The sequence below is a fragment of the Phyllostomus discolor genome, chromosome 5 (assembly GCF_004126475.2).
Source record: "Phyllostomus discolor isolate MPI-MPIP mPhyDis1 chromosome 5, mPhyDis1.pri.v3, whole genome shotgun sequence".
In the NCBI taxonomy this organism is placed as follows: Eukaryota; Metazoa; Chordata; class Mammalia; order Chiroptera; family Phyllostomidae; genus Phyllostomus; species Phyllostomus discolor.
In genome coordinates this window covers 108,361,775-108,380,488 of record NC_040907.2, presented here as the reverse complement: position 1 = coordinate 108,380,488, position 18,714 = coordinate 108,361,775, and the positions used below count along the sequence as shown (strand labels likewise).

General features: G+C 44.7%; 1 protein-coding gene across 1 annotated transcript in view; it reads left to right on the top strand.

Moving 5' to 3' along the window:
- WDFY4 (WDFY family member 4) overlaps nucleotides 1-18,714 on the top strand; it is a 324,491-nt gene that overhangs the window by 16,319 nt on the left and 289,458 nt on the right. The window contains 11 exon segments of the mRNA XM_028512450.2: nucleotides 334-448; nucleotides 1,265-1,371; nucleotides 3,434-3,496; nucleotides 3,498-3,569; nucleotides 5,900-6,089; nucleotides 8,660-8,849; nucleotides 10,645-10,802; nucleotides 12,684-13,136; nucleotides 15,448-15,552; nucleotides 17,447-17,576; nucleotides 17,578-17,635. Coding sequence (XP_028368251.1) covers nucleotides 334-448; nucleotides 1,265-1,371; nucleotides 3,434-3,496; nucleotides 3,498-3,569; nucleotides 5,900-6,089; nucleotides 8,660-8,849; nucleotides 10,645-10,802; nucleotides 12,684-13,136; nucleotides 15,448-15,552; nucleotides 17,447-17,576; nucleotides 17,578-17,635 — 1,641 coding nt within the window.

Here is an 18,714-nt window from a genome sequence, read left to right as displayed (position 1 = left end):
CTGGGTGCTTGGCAAGGCCATTTGCTGAGATAAGATGCAACAGGTTTGGGGGAAAGCAATGGATTCAGTGATGTGTGTTTGATGTTTCAAAAGCACGAGTTCAGGGGAGATGTCCAGGACCCAGGTGGCTGTGGGTTTGGAGCTCATCAGAATTCAACAGGCATGAGGTTAGGGATACAGTAGAAGCTCGAGGGTAGTTAATGCAGTGGCCTTTGGGCACTGGAGAAAGTGAGTTGAACCACTGGTTTGGGTTGACAAAGAGACAGGGAGGTGACTCTCTGGCCTTGCTTTGTAGCTGTGACATCTCTGACCAAATCCTGTTGTTTGCATCAGGCCTGGGAACACTCCGTGGGGATCATCTGCTTTCCCAGTCTCCAAAAGCTGGCTGAAGAGGTTTCCAACCAGCTAGCCCAAGAAATACAGAAGGTGCTTGTGGGAAAGCCTGCAGGTAAGAGAAGAGAGGTCCTGGAGAAAACTTATGGGAGAACAAAACAGCTCTGAAGGCTCCTCCCAGGCCTCCTGCTCTGTCCCTCTCTCCTTTCCAGTGGAGTTAGAGTAGTGCCTTCCAAACAGATCAGTGGGCCCAGTTCTCCCACTGAGTACCTTGGGAACAAAGGGAAAGGCTAGCAGAGCAGCAGAGAAAGGGGACTTAAGGAACTCTGCTGCTCCTGGGAGGGACAGGCACACACACACACACACACACACACACAGGGGTTCTGAGAGGAAGTGCTAGGATAAAATGTGCAACTGAATATTTAATGGAGAACTTGATGCAGAAAAGACACAGAGGTCAAAGCATATTTGTTATGGGGTCTCTGACTTGCATTCTGCCACTCAGGAAGCTGGACTCTGGTGGCTGGGATATAGAGAAGATCCCAGGGGGAAGGAATAGTGTGAGCATGGTGTAGATTGCAGGAGTCCCTGCAATATAAAGGGCTGCCTGATACAGAAAGTGAGGTGAAGACTCTGGATTATGGGAAGTTTATTGCTGAGGAACTTGCTCATCATTTGGCAATAGGGAGCCATTGATGGCTGTTGAACAAAGATGATTGCATGCTAACAACTGTCCTTCAAGACGATTAATCTGGCTGTGTATGCAAGTTTGGTGTAGATTCAGGTGGCCTTCTGAGGAAGGCTGAAGTCCCCTAAAGATGCTAAGGTGCATCTCCCAGTAATAGGAGCCCAAGTGGACAGGAAACTAGGTGAGCAAGTCACTGCATCATTCTACTGTGGACACTTTTTCCTCTTCTTGTGTTGTTGTCAGAGCAAGCACGGGCAGCCGCTGGGCAGTTGCTGAGGTGGAAGGGGGATACAGATCAGGATGGCTACCTGCTCCTCAAGTCAGTGTTCGTGCTCACAGGGACAGACTCGGTAAGTGCCAGGACCCACTGGCCCAGCCCTGGCCTTCCTCACCCACATGCACAGGGAAGTCTCAGCACAGGGCAGCGGCATGTTTCAAGACTCTTTCTTTCCATGAAACTGATTTCTTGTTTCTCCTCCCTTATTTCTCTTTTGATGTAGAACACGGACTTCTGCAATTCTGAAATTTGGGTTTGAATACTGTCTTTCAGTTGACAAACTGTGTAACCTCAAGCAAATTGCACTACCTCTCTGTGACCCTGTTGTGTTGCTAATTTTAGAATTTAGGATGATAATGCCTCACTTCTAGGGTTGCTTTGAAAACTGAAAATGTCTGATGTCCCTGTGTGTCAGGGCAAGGCTGGGTGTGTCCCATGCACTGTGCTCATTAATCCTCCCAAACCCTAGGAGTTGGATTATGGTGATGTCACATTGGTGATGAGCAATCAAGTTCACCCATGTTGTATAACTGCAGTCTGTCTGACTCTGGGGCCCATGCTCTGAATTGCTTCTCTCTTTTTGCCTCCTGTCAAATTCAGACTGAAGGAACCACAACTGTAGTCACCTGTTCATGCATGCCAGTCCAGAGACAATGCTCAAATGAGGCCTCTCCTCCTTTTCTCCCTTCCTGCACCCCATCCTGGCTGTAGCCATATCCTCCCACTGTGAAGAGAGGGCCTGGTGCTTTCCTCTGAGTGGTTTGCTAATGGTTGTTGTCCTTGTAGACAAAAGCAGCCCTGGCATCTGTGGCCATCAGTAGGAATGTCCAGAGACTGCATACAGGGTGGTCCCAGAGACTCATTGGTCCATCATCTATAGGGAATGCCCACCCTGAGAGATCTAGCACATAGCAATGTAATGATGACACAAATATCAGATGAGACTTTGGAGATAGTAAGTGGGGGTGGGTGGAGCAGAGTTGCAGATGTCAGCCAGAGGGAGGGCCACCTGGCTCTTCCTCTGTGTAAACTGTTTGGAGCACTGTTAGGTGGGGCAGCCTGAAGCACAGAGCAGGCTCTTCTGCTCCTGGGAAAGGACTGTTTACAGTCTGAGTAGTAAAACATTAACCTAAAGACTGGTCTTCCACTGTGAGCAGCTAGACCCAAAAGCAGTGAGAAAAGTAAGCAGCTGGCTTTCAATAGAGCCAGAGTAGCAGTGGGGATAAGGAGAGCTACCCTGAGTGGGATCACCATAGAGTCAGGTATCAAGGAAAGGGGTGGACAGTACTGGCATTAGGAGTTTTAGGGACAAGGTAGACCCAGTGTACTGTGTGATATTCTTGGCCTGGCCTGGACTGTGCATTGTTCCTTTTTGTTTTTCTAATTTACCTACCATGTTTGTCAGATTAGTGAATCAGGTGGAGATTGTGGGGACAATATACTTTAGATGAACCCCGTATATGCTCACATTCATTCACATACACATATGCACATACACACACAAAGAGGGTTGCCATAACAATCCTGGTGGAGCTGTAGGCAGAGTCCATGGAAGAGAGGCCCCCAGGAGCTCTGCACTCAGGTGGCTCTCTCCTCCAGCTCCCTGTCTTCTCTCCTCTGTCTGGTAACTCTAGTTAGTGGTCTTTGCCTACAGGTCATAGTGAGGTTTTAGATCTGAATAAGGGGGTGGGAGGGGTGCTGATCAGATCCTTAATTCAGTTGTTTGCACTTGTTATCAACTATCCCCTCCTGACTGAGTTCCCAGTGCCCTAATCAGGAGGTAGCCTACCAAGTCAGTGGTGTGGTTTCCTAAGGAAGCTCTTGTTTTTTTGCTTTGCATCACCCTCTCCCTCTTTCCCTCCTTCCCTGCTTTTCTCTCTATCAACTGTCTATCTTATAAAAGACATAACATTTGTTGAGCATGCAGCATACACTTTATCTAAACTAAAACTGCACAGTCATCCTAGGAAGGTCCTATGTCTATCTCCATTCTTACTGGAGAGTGTAGTACCCAGAGAGAGACAGTGACTTACACATGTTCTGGCCACGATGGCTGCACATACCAACAGCATAAGTCTGAACTAGGGTGGCCAGTTCTGCCCTTGGGTCACTTTACCTCTGCTCTTCCTTTGCAGGAAACGCTGGGCAGAGTTGCTGAATCTGGGCTCCCAGCCCTGCTTCTGCAGTGTCTCTACCTCTTTTTTTGTCTTTCCGCTGGAAAAGGATGAGTTTTTTGAGAACGATCTTCAAGTTCAGAGGATGTTTGTGCAGGTGAGTGAGAGGAGGGGTTGAACTGCTCTGGGCCAAGGCCGCACTCTGCTCCTCGGAGGTGCTCTATCTTTTTTGGTCCTAGTTCTGGAGCTTCTTTGTTCTCTGCAAGGTCCCAGCTCACCTCTCTGTCCCCATGTTCTGCAAACACCAGGAAGCTTGTGTATCAGGAAAATGGATTTTCTTCTCTTCTATCTCACTGTATCTCTCTATCAATACTCCCCTTATTTTCCCAGTAAGATGAGCTCCTTCTTCTCCACTTGGCCCCACCAGCTCCTTCTCCAGTCTGTGTTGCTGGACCCTGCTGGCCCTCCCCAGCATTGGGAACCTTCCATCTCTGGCCACTTTCCTTCTGAGAACAAGTACCTAACACCACTTGCGTAATTGTGGCCTCTGTTTTCTAAGTACTTGCTATATACCTTGCTCTATGACCTCTCCTCTGTCACCTCCAAGAGCCTACTCTTCCATCTTGGGGCATGTATAGTACTGTGTTCCTGATTCTATGCAAACTAAGGAACAGTAACTAAACATGAGCTCAGGGGCTGGGTGGAGCCCCAGGAATCTGGCTCCTAGCTCACTCACAGTCAGGCTTTTAACCATCTTAGACTACTGAGAACCACATGTGGTTTCCTCTTGTCATTTCCCATTTCTCCTATCCCCCTCTGACTGACAGCAGCAATTTTTAACATAACTCCTTACTCCTTCCCCTGCACTTCACTGACACCTTCCACTTTCCTATCTTCTGGGAGGCTGAGGTCTACAGAAAACCCCTTCTGCTTCTCTGACCTTGGAGGGTGAGGAGAGCTGTGTGTTTTACTCATGTCTATATGTCATGACCTGGGCAGTGTCTCACAACAGTAGGTACTTGGGACCATTTGGGAATTTTCAAGTGCAACTATCTGTTGGACATCTGCATACAGATTAACATCCATTTTAGACTAATTCTCAAGCCACAGTCATCATTACTAGAGGGTATCAAACAAGTTCTGGTGGATTTTCACTTGTGGTGGGTTATCCCCTAAACTGCATTTGTTGGAAACTTAGGCTTCATTTACTTGTATATTATCATATTCCAAATGGTGGCCAGGACACAGTGCTGGGCATGTGAACAAATACTTATCCTGTGTTTTTTACGTGGTCTTCAGGAAGTGAGTGCAGCCCTGTGTTTACAGTTTTCTCCAAGGATGGACAGAGTGCAAACCACAGTGATAGAACTCATCTGTGTTCACCAAGGTTTTCCTTATTTCATTTCGCAAAAAATATGAAGCTCCTTCTGGGTGTGGCTGTATGCCAGACTGATGATTCCTTCAGTGATCACAGTCCCCTTTCTCATATCTATGACAGAAAGAAGATGTGGAAGCAAGTGGGGAAAATAGTGACATAAATAATTAGCATGTCTAATTTTTAAGTGCTCTGAAGAAAAAAAACCAAAGGTGTGCCAAGAAATGAGGACAGGGGACCTGGTTTACAGTAGAGCATAAAAGAGGCTGTTTTGAGGAGATGGCATTGAACCAGAGCTGAAGGTTGGGGTGGAGCTGTGATGGGGAAGAGCAGGGTCAGGAGCAGAAACTGTCATCTGAGCCAAGGGGTGTGTGGCCACATCCACATGCAGGGACCTGTAGCCAGTCCCAGGGGCTATCCATCTGGACTCTGTCCTGGTGCTGGAGGTTCAGGTTCAGGTGGAAGGAGCTTTCCATATTTTCCAAACTGAAAAATATGCAAAGTTAAACCATCAAGAGCCAAAGAGAGAGGAGGCAGGGCAAGTCCCTGAAGAGGTCTGTGTACCGTTATTCATGCCAAGTGGCTAGACCATGTCCGAAGTCCACAGGAAGACTGAATTGGCAGAAATGAAGACCTCAGTTAGGAGGTTACAGGACAGCATGCATGATCTTATAGAGAAGTAGAGTTTGAATGCTAACCAGGGATTCAGGAATACATCTTGCTTTTTAAATTACATTGAGTCCTATTACTTCTATGCTTGGACAGTAGATAGCATTTTCCTGGCATTTCTATAAAAAAAGACACCCAACTTAAACATTTCTTCATTATTCTGCCTTGGAAGGGATAACTATTGCTTTTATAGGGGTTATGAGTTCAGACAGCCAAAACCCCTTAATCTTTTAAGGTGGTACTTTTGACCATGCTGGTCTGGGGCAGAGGGTGGCAACATACAACTCCATCTTTTGTGCTGATACATGCTATCAGTGTTCTGAAAGGTAGGGAAAAATCTATTGCAGGAAGGAGGCTTCCTAATTAGAGCCTTCTTGGCTCACCTTCCTCCTTCCCTCTCTCCCTCCCTCCCTCCCTTCCTCCCTTCCCTCTCTCTCTTTCAGATGTTGCTCAACATTTGCAGTGAGTCTCAGGGGCTGGAGGGACTTCTCTCAGGGAATGAGCTCCAGTCTTTAGTGATTGCCACAACCTGTCTTCAGGAGCATAGCTGCCGCTTTTGGAAGGAGCCCACCTTCTGTGTTCTGAGGGCAATCTCCAAGGCCCAGAACCTCAGCATCATCCAATACTTGCAGGGTAAGTCCTCAGGGTACCAGGGGTGGACTCTGGGCCCAGTTTCCACAAGACCCTGTTATGCTCTTGCAGAGTTAGGATAGATTTCTGGGACAAAAAAAGATGTGGACAAACAAGGTTTACATCAAGGCCCAGTTATGCCCAGTAGGTGACCCTATATTGCTTGGTTCCATTCATGAAAGTGCTTGTATTGTTCATTTTGATGCTCCATTGAAGGAGGGAGGGAAAGGGGAACTCATTTACTGCCTGCATACTGTTAAACAGAAACTGCTGGACCCATTTGTATGTCATCTCATTTGTTTCTTTGCGATAGATATTAAAGATTGTTACCATGATGCAGTGGGAAACAGATTAGTGTTTGCTGAAGAATTTGCCAAGTCTCCCCAGCTTTCTAAGAAGAGAATCAAATTTAAACTTGGAGATGCTTGATCCCAGTGCCTTAGATTCAGCTCTTGTCAGGGCATAGAGGGGTTAAGATCATCAGTTCTGAACCAGCTCTGCCCTTATAATTGAGTGACCTTGGGCACTTACCTGACTGGGTGTCCTGATGTTTTTGTCTGTAAAATGGGGACAAGAATCCTGCTGATCTCATTGGACTGTGGTAAGGCTTTGGTGAACTGACATATTTGAAGTGCTTAGGCAGCACTTGGCACACAGTGGATTCCCCACAGCTGTCAACATCACAGCATCAATACCTGGTGGGATCAAGGCAAGGTGCTAAGGGTGTCAACTCCATTGGTGGGACCAGGGGCTCCTTCAGCCTCTCTTGCCTCTTTCCAAGAACACAGATCACAGTGGGTGCCATGGCTCACACAGTCTTGGGAAACTGTTTTGGCCTCCTCTCAGCAACTGGGCCATCATGAGGCCAGAAGGGAGACTCTGCAAAGCTGACTCAAGGGGAGCATTCTGACAGAGGTTCACTACAGCCTTACCCACTCTGTGTCATTTCCCTAGCTCCATAGCTAATGTACCTCTTGGGAGCACAGCCGTCCACCCCTTGGGCTGACCCCAAGGTATGGAGTCTTTTGGGGAGTAGGTCAGAGCCTTCCAGCATGCTTATGCAAACACTGGCCCTGTGATCCGTCTTCTTTCTGAGGCCTCCTATAGCAGAGGGAATCAGCTGGTGAGAGCTGGGAACTCTCAATGAGCCTACCCTCTTTTTTTTTTAATCTTCACCCAAGAAGACTTTTTTTTTCATTGCTTTTGTAGAGAGAAAGGAAGGGAGTGGGGGAAGAGAGGAAGAAAAATATTGACATGAAAGGGATACATGGATCGGTTACCTCTTGAATGCTCACAGACTGGGGATCAAACCCACAGCCTAGGCATGTGCCCTGACCAGGGATTCAACCCACAACCTTCCAGTTTATGGGACAATACTCCAACCAACTGAGCCATACTTGCCAGGGTAACCAGCCTACCCTGTTGTTGCTATGGAACCCAGGTGAAGTAGAAGCACCAGTTGAGGGAGTTACATTCCTGGAGAAGCCAGGGCCCAGTGTTAGTAGTCCAGGGCTGACTGGGCCTGAGACATTTTATAGCTTGGATCCCCTCCACCCCCCACCATTGCTCACAGGCTAGAGTTGGAGACCCCTACAAAAAGGCTGCTTGCATTAGTAGTAAAAGGCCCTCATTGTGTCATTATTCTCAACTGGAAATGAAAAATTCCACCTCACTGAGAAGCCTACCACCTTAGCACTGTGTCCCCTTAGAGAAATGAGTAGTTTTCGTGGGCATAATGGGTTGAGGAGAAGGTTAGAAAAGTAAGGGCCTGGACTGGAAGTCACCTGCCAAGCCCTGAACTGTTAGGGCTGACCTGTCTGGCATGTAGACTCCACGCATCTCAGACTCACCATTGAGGGACTGGGCATAGTTATCTTAGGTTCCAAGCAGGCATGTTTCCTGACTTTCTCAGTACTCAGAAGGGACTTCCCAATGAAAGAGCCCTAAAAATGGCTATCAATCAAGATGCAAATCCAATGACATTTCTCTTCTGATTCAAATTTCCTCTGGTTTCTCATGGCTCTGGGGGACCACCATGGCCAGTTTTCACATGAGTGGGACTTGCTTTCCCCCACTTTCCTGTGTTCCACAGAAGGGTCCCAGACCACGATTCTTTAGTAGCTGAGACACATCATTTTTTTCACCACCTTACCTTCACACATCCATATATTCTCTACACTCTTCATTAAGCTAATTTCTGCTCATCTCCAGTGCTGTTTCCTTAAGGCCTTCCACAGTGTTTGAGTCTTAGGTCATGCATCTTGTTACTCAGTGAACTGAGATGTTCCACATGCTGGGAATTAGGAGGAGAGGGCTGAGAGGCTTTCTTCTTCCTGGTTCACCTGCTGTCCATCTGAACCTGCAGAACGTGGCTTTCAGGATAGCACTTCCCAAGAGGGAGTTGTCTTCTTTTTGGTTTGCAGGCCAGTGCTCAATCCACTCAACCACAACAGCTAGGGCAAGGGAGTTGTCTTCTTGATCCAAGTTTAAAGGGGGGGGAGGTGGTGGGAGGGAATGATTGTGGCAGAAAAGCTATTGCTTCTGAGGAAACAGTGGTGTCTTTTTCCCCTCAGCAATGGATTGTGTCAAGATCTCCCTCCAAAACCTCTCCAGGCTTGCAGACTCTCTCCTTGCTCCAGAGCTGGGAGAGGCTGTGAGTCTCATTTTGGGCTTTGTGAAGGACTCCTACTCTGTCTCCTCGGCTCTGCTCATGGAGTTTGAGAATGCGGAGGGCTACCCTCTGCTACTCAAAGTGTTACTTCGGTAAGTGGATGTGTTTGGTGGGGGGAGAAACCTCAAAACCTAGGTCCTCCTCAGAATCATTTGGGGTGCTTTAGAGAAAGACACATATGGAGGCTTCTCAGAGTGTCTTCTGAAATACAAATCTCTGTATGTAGACCATAGACAGAGAGACTTTTATTGCAAAGGTAATTCAATGTGCATTGGGCTTGAGAGCCAGAGTCACTCCCTTAGAGAACAAGTTGGTCATTGTGATACTAATTTTACCAAGTCCCTTTGGTGGTAGGCACCACTGTCATGCCTGGCAGCCTGGCAGACACCTGTCAGAACCCACATTGCTGTGTTGGAGGGCTTTCTGGGACTTCTGTAATGAGCAATGGGCTCTGCCTGTGTGCTTGAGGGCTGGAAGTGCAAATAAATCAACAACCTGCAAGAGCAGTCCTCAACCAATGATTGGTAGAAGCTGATGGAGAAATACCCAGAAAGTCGCCTGTTGTGGGTAGGGGAAGGGTGAGCTCTACCTGCCTCCCAGAGTCCCCAAGGATTAAGCTCCAGTTGCCTGATGAGCCATGTACTTGATAATGCTCTAAACTGGCTCCTTTCCCTTCTCTGTCTCACAGAGCATCTCTCCTACTTGTATTTTCAGATCAACTCCCAAATAAACTACTTTCCCTCCCTCAGATCCTTGACCCATGGGAACCCAAATGTAGACACTCTGCAGCTGGGTCAGGACTGATTCTTCTGACTTGTTCTATTCTGATTTGCCATGTCATCCTCAGGCTGGGTCCAGGGACTGGATAAGTCAAAAGATGGAAATAAGAAATTTCTGGATTTTCCAAACTCTTCCACTGATCTTAGGGAAGCTACTTTAGGGCAAGGCCATGTATATTTCCTTGGGCTTCTCTCTGAATAGGAGAAGCCCCTTTCCCTGTGGGATTCAGTCTATACTGTGCTTCATGGACTTCACTGCGAGCCAGGGTTCCATTCTGAGGGGTGACTTGGGTGAGAGGGTAAAGAGGTGATTAAATGACAATCCTGAGGGCCTTCCTCCAAAAGGACATAACAATAAATGTCCCTATGATGATACCACATTTTACATTAGTCTGAACTATGACTAATTGGCTATTGCTAATATGAAGGTCTATGGCATAGCAGTTCTTGAATGTTTTTTTTTTTGATTAAATGGGAGTCAGGAGAGGGAAATGAGCCTGTTCAAGGGAATGCCAGGAAGGATCCATTGTAGCTCGTTGGTTTTCCTTTCTGCCTTAACTAAAGTTACACTGCAAACACTTTTACTCTTGACATGACAGAGCTGGAATAAGACTTGAGAAATTGTTCTCCACAAGAAGAACAGGGTAGCCTATCTACACATAAGTAGCTAAAAAATAGAAACAACACTCAACTTTGAAATAAGCATAAGAAAGTCTAATAAAGTTGGATTACTTCCAATGGTTTTTTAAATTATTGTTGCTCTTTGGAAATGCTAAATCTCTCATTTTGGAGGTACTCCTGCCCAAAGCACATGCCTTTTGAGAGGTCCAGCCATGGAAAGCAGCCTTTTCATGAGAGGATGCTATTGCTCTTCCCCGGTTTCTCTGTATTCTGATTGCACGTTTAGATCTAAGACTGACCTTTGCAAATGCAGTGACTTTTACCCAGGGCACTTCCATTGCCTTTTAGTGCTGATTCAGTGGACACCTTTGGGGTCTTTCCCCACACCTCAGTCTGCATTGCCTCTGTACCCCAGTGAGGAGCACCATGAACAGATGTGGTTGCTTTGTCCAAGAATCCAGGGAATTGGCCTCATCTGTCTCTGCAGGTATGATGCGCTGACCCAGAGTGAAGTGGATCCCCACCTGGATGAGCTCCTCAGGCTGGTGGTGTGGCTGACAACCTGTGGGAGGTCAGAGCTGAAGGTGTTTGACAGCATCACTTACCCTCAGCTGGAAGGCTTCAAGTTCCATAAGGAGGCTTCTGGTGGGTTATCCTGTGTCTCCTGGGGGCCCAGCAGTAGTTGGTGCTATGCCCTGACAAGGCTACATAGGTTTTCCCCCAATGATTTGTAAATAAACAAATGCTTGTCACCTGTTAGTGACACAATAGGGTCCAGTGCCATCATGCCTTTAGGGAGATTGCGTATAGATTTAAAATCTCTCCTTTGCACATTTTTCTAGATGTTTTGGGTGGGAATGAGAGTAAATGTTTGCTTAATAAAGGTGAAGACTCTTAAAGAATGGAAGGAGCCTCTGCTTTCCACCATCATCTCTGGTATAATGTACCCTGTGACATTTGCTTATATAATGAGGAGATAGCCCTGAAACAGTCCCCAAGGCTTCGAGTCAGTGCTTCCTCAGTTCTTTGAGATACTGATTGATTTATTAATGAACTCAATTAACATGCACTGGTACACTGGGCAGCAGCCACTCTGCCCCACGCTAAGTACCAGGTGTCTGCTCCCTGAATATTCTCTGAAGAGACTATCCCACATACACTGAACCATAATCTACTCTGTAAAATAATATGCATAACCTCACTGATAAAAACATCAGGTGCTGTAGCTACACCAGGCAGGTGGGCCAGCTCTCTGTGTCAGTCAAGAAGCCCTGCACAAAATGTGAGGTTTCAAGGCCAAGTGTGGATTGTCCAGGTAGAAAGGAAGGAGAAGTTAAGGACAGAAAGTTACAGCCTGGGGAAATAAGTGGTGACTGAAAACATCTGGATGAATCTGGGGAAATGGGCACAGAGACATGAACAGAACAGAATGCAAAGGCTTCAGAGCTTGGGGGTCAATCTAGGAAGAGCCATTGAACGGGTCTCTAGCAGTCTTACAAGGAAGTTTCCAGATCAAAGGAAATCTCCAGAAACATCTCAGGTGTCTGAAACAGAGAGGGTTGGAGGCAAGGAATTTTTACATGAAGTGTCTCCTAGGCAAGAGAGAATGAGATAACCTTCAAGCTGGAGAGAAAGGAGGGAGGGGTATGAATTTGGCCTAGTAATCTTTAAAATAATTTTACTTTAATCGATTTAAAAACCAATCCTGCAGCCCAATGCTACCAATGGAAATATAATGGGTCATATTATCTAATTTTAAATGTTTTAGAAACCATATTTTTTAAAAAGTAGCTTAAATTATTTTTCATAATAATTCTATTTAACCCGATATACTATTGAATATCTAAACTATTATTATCTCAACATGTGATCATTATAAATAATTGTTAATGACTTTTTTGGTATCATTTTCTTGTGCTACATCTTGGAAATCCAGTATGCATTTTTATACTCATGAAACACCTCAGTTCAGAGTGACATTTCAAGGGCTCAGTTAGCCACCACATCTTGGACAATGGAGTTTTGGTCTTACATTCTGGGAAGTTGGATTTCTGAATTTCTTTTTAAATTTTATTTTAATCATTGTTCAAGTACAGTTTTCTCCCTTTTACTTCAATTCCAGCCCACCCACCCAACCCTCCTACTTCCCTCCCATTACCACCCTCCCCCTAGTTTTTGTCCATGTGTCCTTTAAATTTGTTCCTATAAACCCTTCCCATTTTCCCCTGAAATTCCCTCTTCTCTCCCCTCTGGTCACTGTCAGTCTGTCCCCTATTTCAGTGTCTTTGGTTATATTTTGCTTGTTTCTTTGTTTTTTTGTTTAGGTTCCTGTTAAAGGTGAGATCATATGGTATTTGTCTTTCACTGCCTGGCTTGTTTCGGATTTCTGAATTTCTGATAGATGTTTACCTATAGATGCCAGAAAATGGAGACTTTAAATGATATTTCTTGATGATAATGCAATCATTATTTGTAGGCATAAGCAGGAAAAATGACTTGTAGGATTATTTCTTCTTTCATTTTCAGGGGCAACCATTAAGAATCTTCAGGCCTTCCAAGTCCTGCAAAATGTTTTCCACAAAGCTAGAGGCTCCATCCTCTGCACACGAGTCCTGTTGGCCATCAGGACCATGTGGGACTGGAACGCTCGTAACTTCTTCCTGCTGGAGTGGACTCTTCAGCCCATCTCACAGTTTGTAGAGATCATATCCCTGAAGCCAACCCAAGTGCAGGTGCATTTCTTCCAGCTGCTGGAGGCCCTGGTGTTTGAGCTGCATTATGTGCCCCACGAGATCCTGGGGAAGGTGCAGCGTTTGATCAAGGAGAGCCCTGAGCCACTTTGCACCCTTGTGGCCATGCAGAGTGTCCTCAGGATAGCTGGTGCAGACCCACTCTTCACAGACATTTTCAGGGACTCAGGACTCCTGGGCCTGCTGCTAGCTCAGCTTCGGAAGCAGGCCAAGATCTTAAGGAAGTCAGGTGAGCTTAAGCCTCAAAGGTGGGAGGGGGAACAGGGTTGGACAATTTTTTAGCTGAGCCTGTTCTACCAGCCCACCCTGACACTCAGCAACATAACAGAGAAAGTGAGCATACCCATGTCACTCTGTCCTCAGGGAAGTTATCCCTGGGACATATGACTTCACAGAGCACCAGCCTCCCTATTTTCTATAACTGGCCTGATCTTCCCCATAGAGAGCTGAAGGGGATAGATATAATCTTAAAGACTCATGGAGCTAACTCAGGCCAATAAATTCTCAGCTTTCAGGCAGTTCCTACCTTAAATATTGCCTGAGTATGTAAATGGGGCAACAGCAGGGGCAAGAACAGGTTTTCAGTAATACAAAGGGGAATGGGAGCTCAAAGAAGCTGGGGCTCTGGTGGCACATCTGTCTGGGTAACCTGGGATATGGCTGTCTTGCTCATTCGATGTTGTTGGACTCAGTGGTCTTCCATTTGGAGCAGGAATCATTGCTGTCAGCTTGTCCTCTCTGAATTTTGGCTACACTGTTGTGTAGCCTGCTGAGCCATATACCTATGGCTCCTTGTCATTATCCCTTCACCCCTGCCTCAGCCCCTGCACTCTCAACATCAACAGTCTCTACACTCCCCCATGGGACTTCAAGGTCCCTTTTTCCAGTGGGAGTACACTCAGGAATGCTGGCCTGGGTTCTTTCACTGCCTGACCACACCCATAAACATACCTGCTGGGGTTGCTCTACGTGGTAGTCTGAAACTCCATCTCCACCAACTTTCAAATAGGATCAGAGCATAAAAAATCCTTTCAGTTCCTCTGGCTTTCTATCAGTCAGCCTACACCTGACCCTCTGGGGCTTCAGTCTGGAGGGATACCAGGACAAGATTGAGTTACTAACCTATTTCTACCTTTTAGCCTATTCTCCTTCTCCTACTTTACTGGGTGGGAGGGAGCTTGGGCTCTCTGGCCATTGGTCTCTTTTATATTCTTCTCAGTCTCAAGCTAAAGGTATCTGTCTGTCTGCATCCTGGGCCTCTGTATGTGAAGAAGACAAAAGGGTGAGCATGGGCATGGGACCAGCTGGCCCTGGACTGAATCCTGGCTGTGCTACTCACAAGCTGAGTGATCCAAGCAAATTGTTTCACGTTTATGAGCCTTTTTCCTCTGTAAAATGGCAATTATATATAGTGAAAATTCAATGAAGAAAATATCTGAAAAGGATCCATTGTTGTGCTTGGTGCATAATAGGTGTTAAGAATGTTAATCATCTTATCCCTATATACCCTGAGCTACAGCACAAAAGACTGAGATAAACATGTGATGAGAAACTCTCACACTCCTGTTGGAGTCTGAGAAGGACCCCTACCTCCCTGGGAGTGACAGGGTTTAGGATTAGTTGCTCCCATCTTGGCATACCTGGGCCCAAAGCCAGGTCTTAAAGAGACCTTTTTATGTGTTCTTTCTATTGTTCTCTGCTCAGTCTTTTTGTTTAATTTTTGTGTCTTATCTTAGATGTGTATTGCTTTTCAGCAGCCTGACATTGCATTTACTTTTAAACCCAGTCCAAGACCTATTACCATTCCCAAGAGAATTGGAGCTTTTTTCTCTTTTTTGTGAACTTATGTATCTGATCTTTGTGCCTCTATTCTTAAGTGTTTCTTGCTGTTTCTTGGATACGTTGTCTTCTAATTAATAAACTCTATGTTTATTCATTCATTCATTCTTTCATGCCTCAAAAATTTACTGAACTTCCCTCTTGTGTCAGGTACCTTCTGGCACTGGAAATTCAATGGTGAGCACATAGACATGGTTTGCCCTCATGGATCTAATAGTGACACCTATCTACTCCATCATCTCTCAAATATCTCATGCCTATGGTGTGAGCTGGCAGTCCCCTCCCCAGCATGAATACCAAACTAGCCAAGTATCCAAAGGAAAGTCAAGAAAGCAGGACCTCAGGTATTGTATTCTCCAAGTGTGGTCCTCAGACCTGCCTGTCGGCATCAAATGGAAACTTTCTAGAGATGCAGTTATAGGAACTCCACCCAAGACCTCCTAAGTCAGACACACTGGGAAAGGGGACCAGCTTCTGGATTTTAACAATGAGCCCTCTGGGAGGTTTTGATGTGGTTCAGTTGGAGAACCAATGCTCTAACGGGTAGTAGAGTTACATCTTATAAATTGGAATGCACACTCTTTTATAATAGAAGAATTATATTCACATTTCCTTAAGAGGACAGAAAACTAATGGAATCAGAGATTTGAGATCATACAATGCGCATTTAAAATGCTTTTATTGCTTCTTAAATGTGGCAGGAAACAAAGAGTCCTCTCTTGGCATTCAGGATCCAGAAAGAGAATTGACCTGTGTGATGCTGAAAACTGTAGTCACGCTTCTGAAAGGCTCAGTTCGGAATGCAGGTAAAGATGCACCAAATTTGCTTGTCACTGCTTGGGAAAACATTAACTGTTTTAAGTGATTTACACCAATGATCAAGGAATGTACAAGGAATGACCAGCGCTAATGTGTGGTTAATAACTATTTTCTGGTTTATGTTCAATGTTTATGAGTAAATTGGTAGACACCTTGGTTGACACCTTTTATTTATTTATTTATTTATTTAAAATTTTTTATTTATTATTTATTTTTAGAAAGGGAAGGGAGGGAGAAAGAGAGCGAGAGAGAGAAACATCAATGCGCAGTTGCTGGGGGCCGTGGCCTGTAACTCAGGCATGTGACTTGACTGGGAATCGAACCTGCAACGCTTTGGTTCACAGCCCGCGCTCAGTCCACTGAGCTACACCAGCCAGGGCTTGACACCTTTTATTTTTAAAGCTGATAAATAATTTATGAAGCAAAAATATATCATAAATTTATGAGATCAAATAGTATCTCCCCACCTCATGCTTTCATGTAAAATCCATTAATATCTTGTTGCACTGACTCTATGCTTTAAAAAGAATTCTAACTGTTGATTAGGATTTTTTTTAAAGCATACAGTCAGTGCAGCAAGATAACAAACAAGCAAGCAAAATAGAACCAGAGACATTGAAATAAAGAACAAACTGACAGTAACCAGAGGGGAGGAGGTAATGAGGAAAAAAAGGGGAAGGGTCCTCCAGGAACATGTATACAGAACACATGGGCAAAGTCAAAGGAGGATAGGATCAAGGGTGGGAGGGTGGGGATGGGTGGGGTGGCAGGGAGTGGTGGTGATTAAAGGAAGGCAACTATACTTGAACAACAATAAAAAACACCAAATCGTAAAATAGAGGCAAAGAAAGCTTTTAATTTTTAAGAGTGTTAATTGATGTGCTTCCTGACTATGATGGACTTAGCAGTTTATCCATCCAAAATTTTTTTAGCATCCTAAGATTATGAACCTTCTATGTTGTTTTTTAAAAAATATGTGCATAGAATATGTATGCATATATATTATACTATGAAGCAGTGCATTGACAAAGTGATAGTGAATTTGGTGATTTGTGGTGGTCTTTATCTGAAGCTCTCATAGATCACCTATACCAAATATGAATGACAATTTCCTATGACAGAGGATCTCTAATGTTAGATTATAAAAAATTCCCTGGAGGTGCTGGTTAAAGTGCATATTTCTAGGCTCCCTCCCAGAGATTTAATTAGCAGCAGGCCAAACATAGAGCTCAGGAATCTAATTTTAAAAAGGCGATTTCCATGTAGGGAGCATCTGGCTACTCCTGCCTATGGAGTTGACCAGTCAAATCCACATCATGCCATTGGAATGATCCAGATACTTCCCAGTTTTCATTCCATATGATCACTCCAAATATTGATCCTGGGGAAGAAATTCTTAGAATTACTTTTAAAGAAAAACATACTACCCATCCCCCCCTTTTCAAGAAAATAACAAGGAATTAAATATGTTTTTAACTTCAATTCTAGTTTGCTTTTACTAAGAATTTTGGCAAAAGTGGGGGCAGGGAGAATTGCCTCTGCTTTGGATTAGGGAATTATGTAGAAATAAACAGCAGTGGTATATCTAGTTAAAGTTTGTATTACTTAGGTTTCTAAATTTAAAAAAAAGTTTTTTTTCCCGAAACAGAATTCTCACTGGATAAAAAGCTTTTCCTTTTAATTCTCTGCTGTACAGTTTCTCTTTTCCTCTTCTCATTTTAATAGTGTGTATAGACTTTGAAAAAATTATAATGGCCAAAAGAGACACATAAAAATGTAGCAAAACAAATTTGGATATTGTAAGGAAAAGCTTTCTTATAATTGGCATTGATGTGCAGAAGCCTCTCTCACTATAACCCATACTGTCTGTCTGGTCTGCAGTTGTCCTGAAAGATCATGGCATGGTGCCCTTCATCAAGATCTTCCTGGATGACGAATGGTACCGGGGAGCCTCACTCAGTATCTTGGAACAACTCTCAGTCATCAACACTGAGGAGTACATGAGCTCATTGTGGGTGCTTGTGCTCATCCACTCAAGGGGAACTGCATCTGAAACTGGATCTCCTAAAGGTGATGTCAAGTCCTCTTTGTGATGGTTTGTCCATGGACACATAGCAGGTGGTCAACATTGGCTGCGCATTCATTCATTCATTTGGTCACTGTATTATACAGATAAAGTAGTACCAGTTGCAATAACAAATAAACCCCACATCCTCAGTAGCCTGACACAGAAGTTTCTTTCTTGTGTACAGTCCAGTCAATGATTGGGGAAGGGTGTCCTCTAGGGACAGCTGTCACCTGGGCATCTAATCCAGCCAGAAGGCAGAGGAATGGAAACATGGAGTTACGTAATGCATCTTTGTTCAGACCTACAAACTGGCATATGGTAGCTTTTGTGCAATTTTCTTAAGGCACAACTTTGAACAGGACTCATGATGGACATGAGTGCCAGGCCATATAGTCCCTGGCTGGACAGCTATTTCCCAGTTACCCTGTAAACTACAGAGGAGGAACCTTAGTCATTTGTGCCCAAGCTGCTGCCTCATTTACTAGGCCAGCATTCAGTGAGCACCTAGCAGTTACCAGGTTCTGATGCATAGTGCCTGTGACACCCATTGGGTGACACACAGCTCTCACCATCTGGAAGCTGCTGGCCATGGTTGGGGAAGGTGCACAGAGAACATTTGTGATACGCAAATGAGAAAAAGGGCAAAGTGAGCAGTGGGTGTCAACTTTGGGCAGCAAAGAGGAGTAAATTTTTTAAATTAAATTTTCTTAAAACAGTTAAAAATAGTAAGTATCACTGTCATCATCTCTTCTGCCTGATAGCATTCACTTTTTTTTTTTTTTTTTGCTGTTCCTGCTTTTTAATTCCCTTTGTCTTTCTGGGCTCATGCCTTAAAAAATATCTTCTTTTTTTGTTATATGCTGTTTAAAAGAAGAACAGATGTAAATTCAGATATCTCCCAGGTAGCTGAGCTCAGGATCCCTCACAAATATGTGCAACACAGTTCCATGTAAAACACATGCTCTTGTGTCAGTAACACACCACACTGGAGAACTAAGGAAAATACAAAGTTGCTTTGACTTCCAAAATTAAACCATTAACCTTAATTATCAATGAACACTTACAAAAACAGTTACAGCAT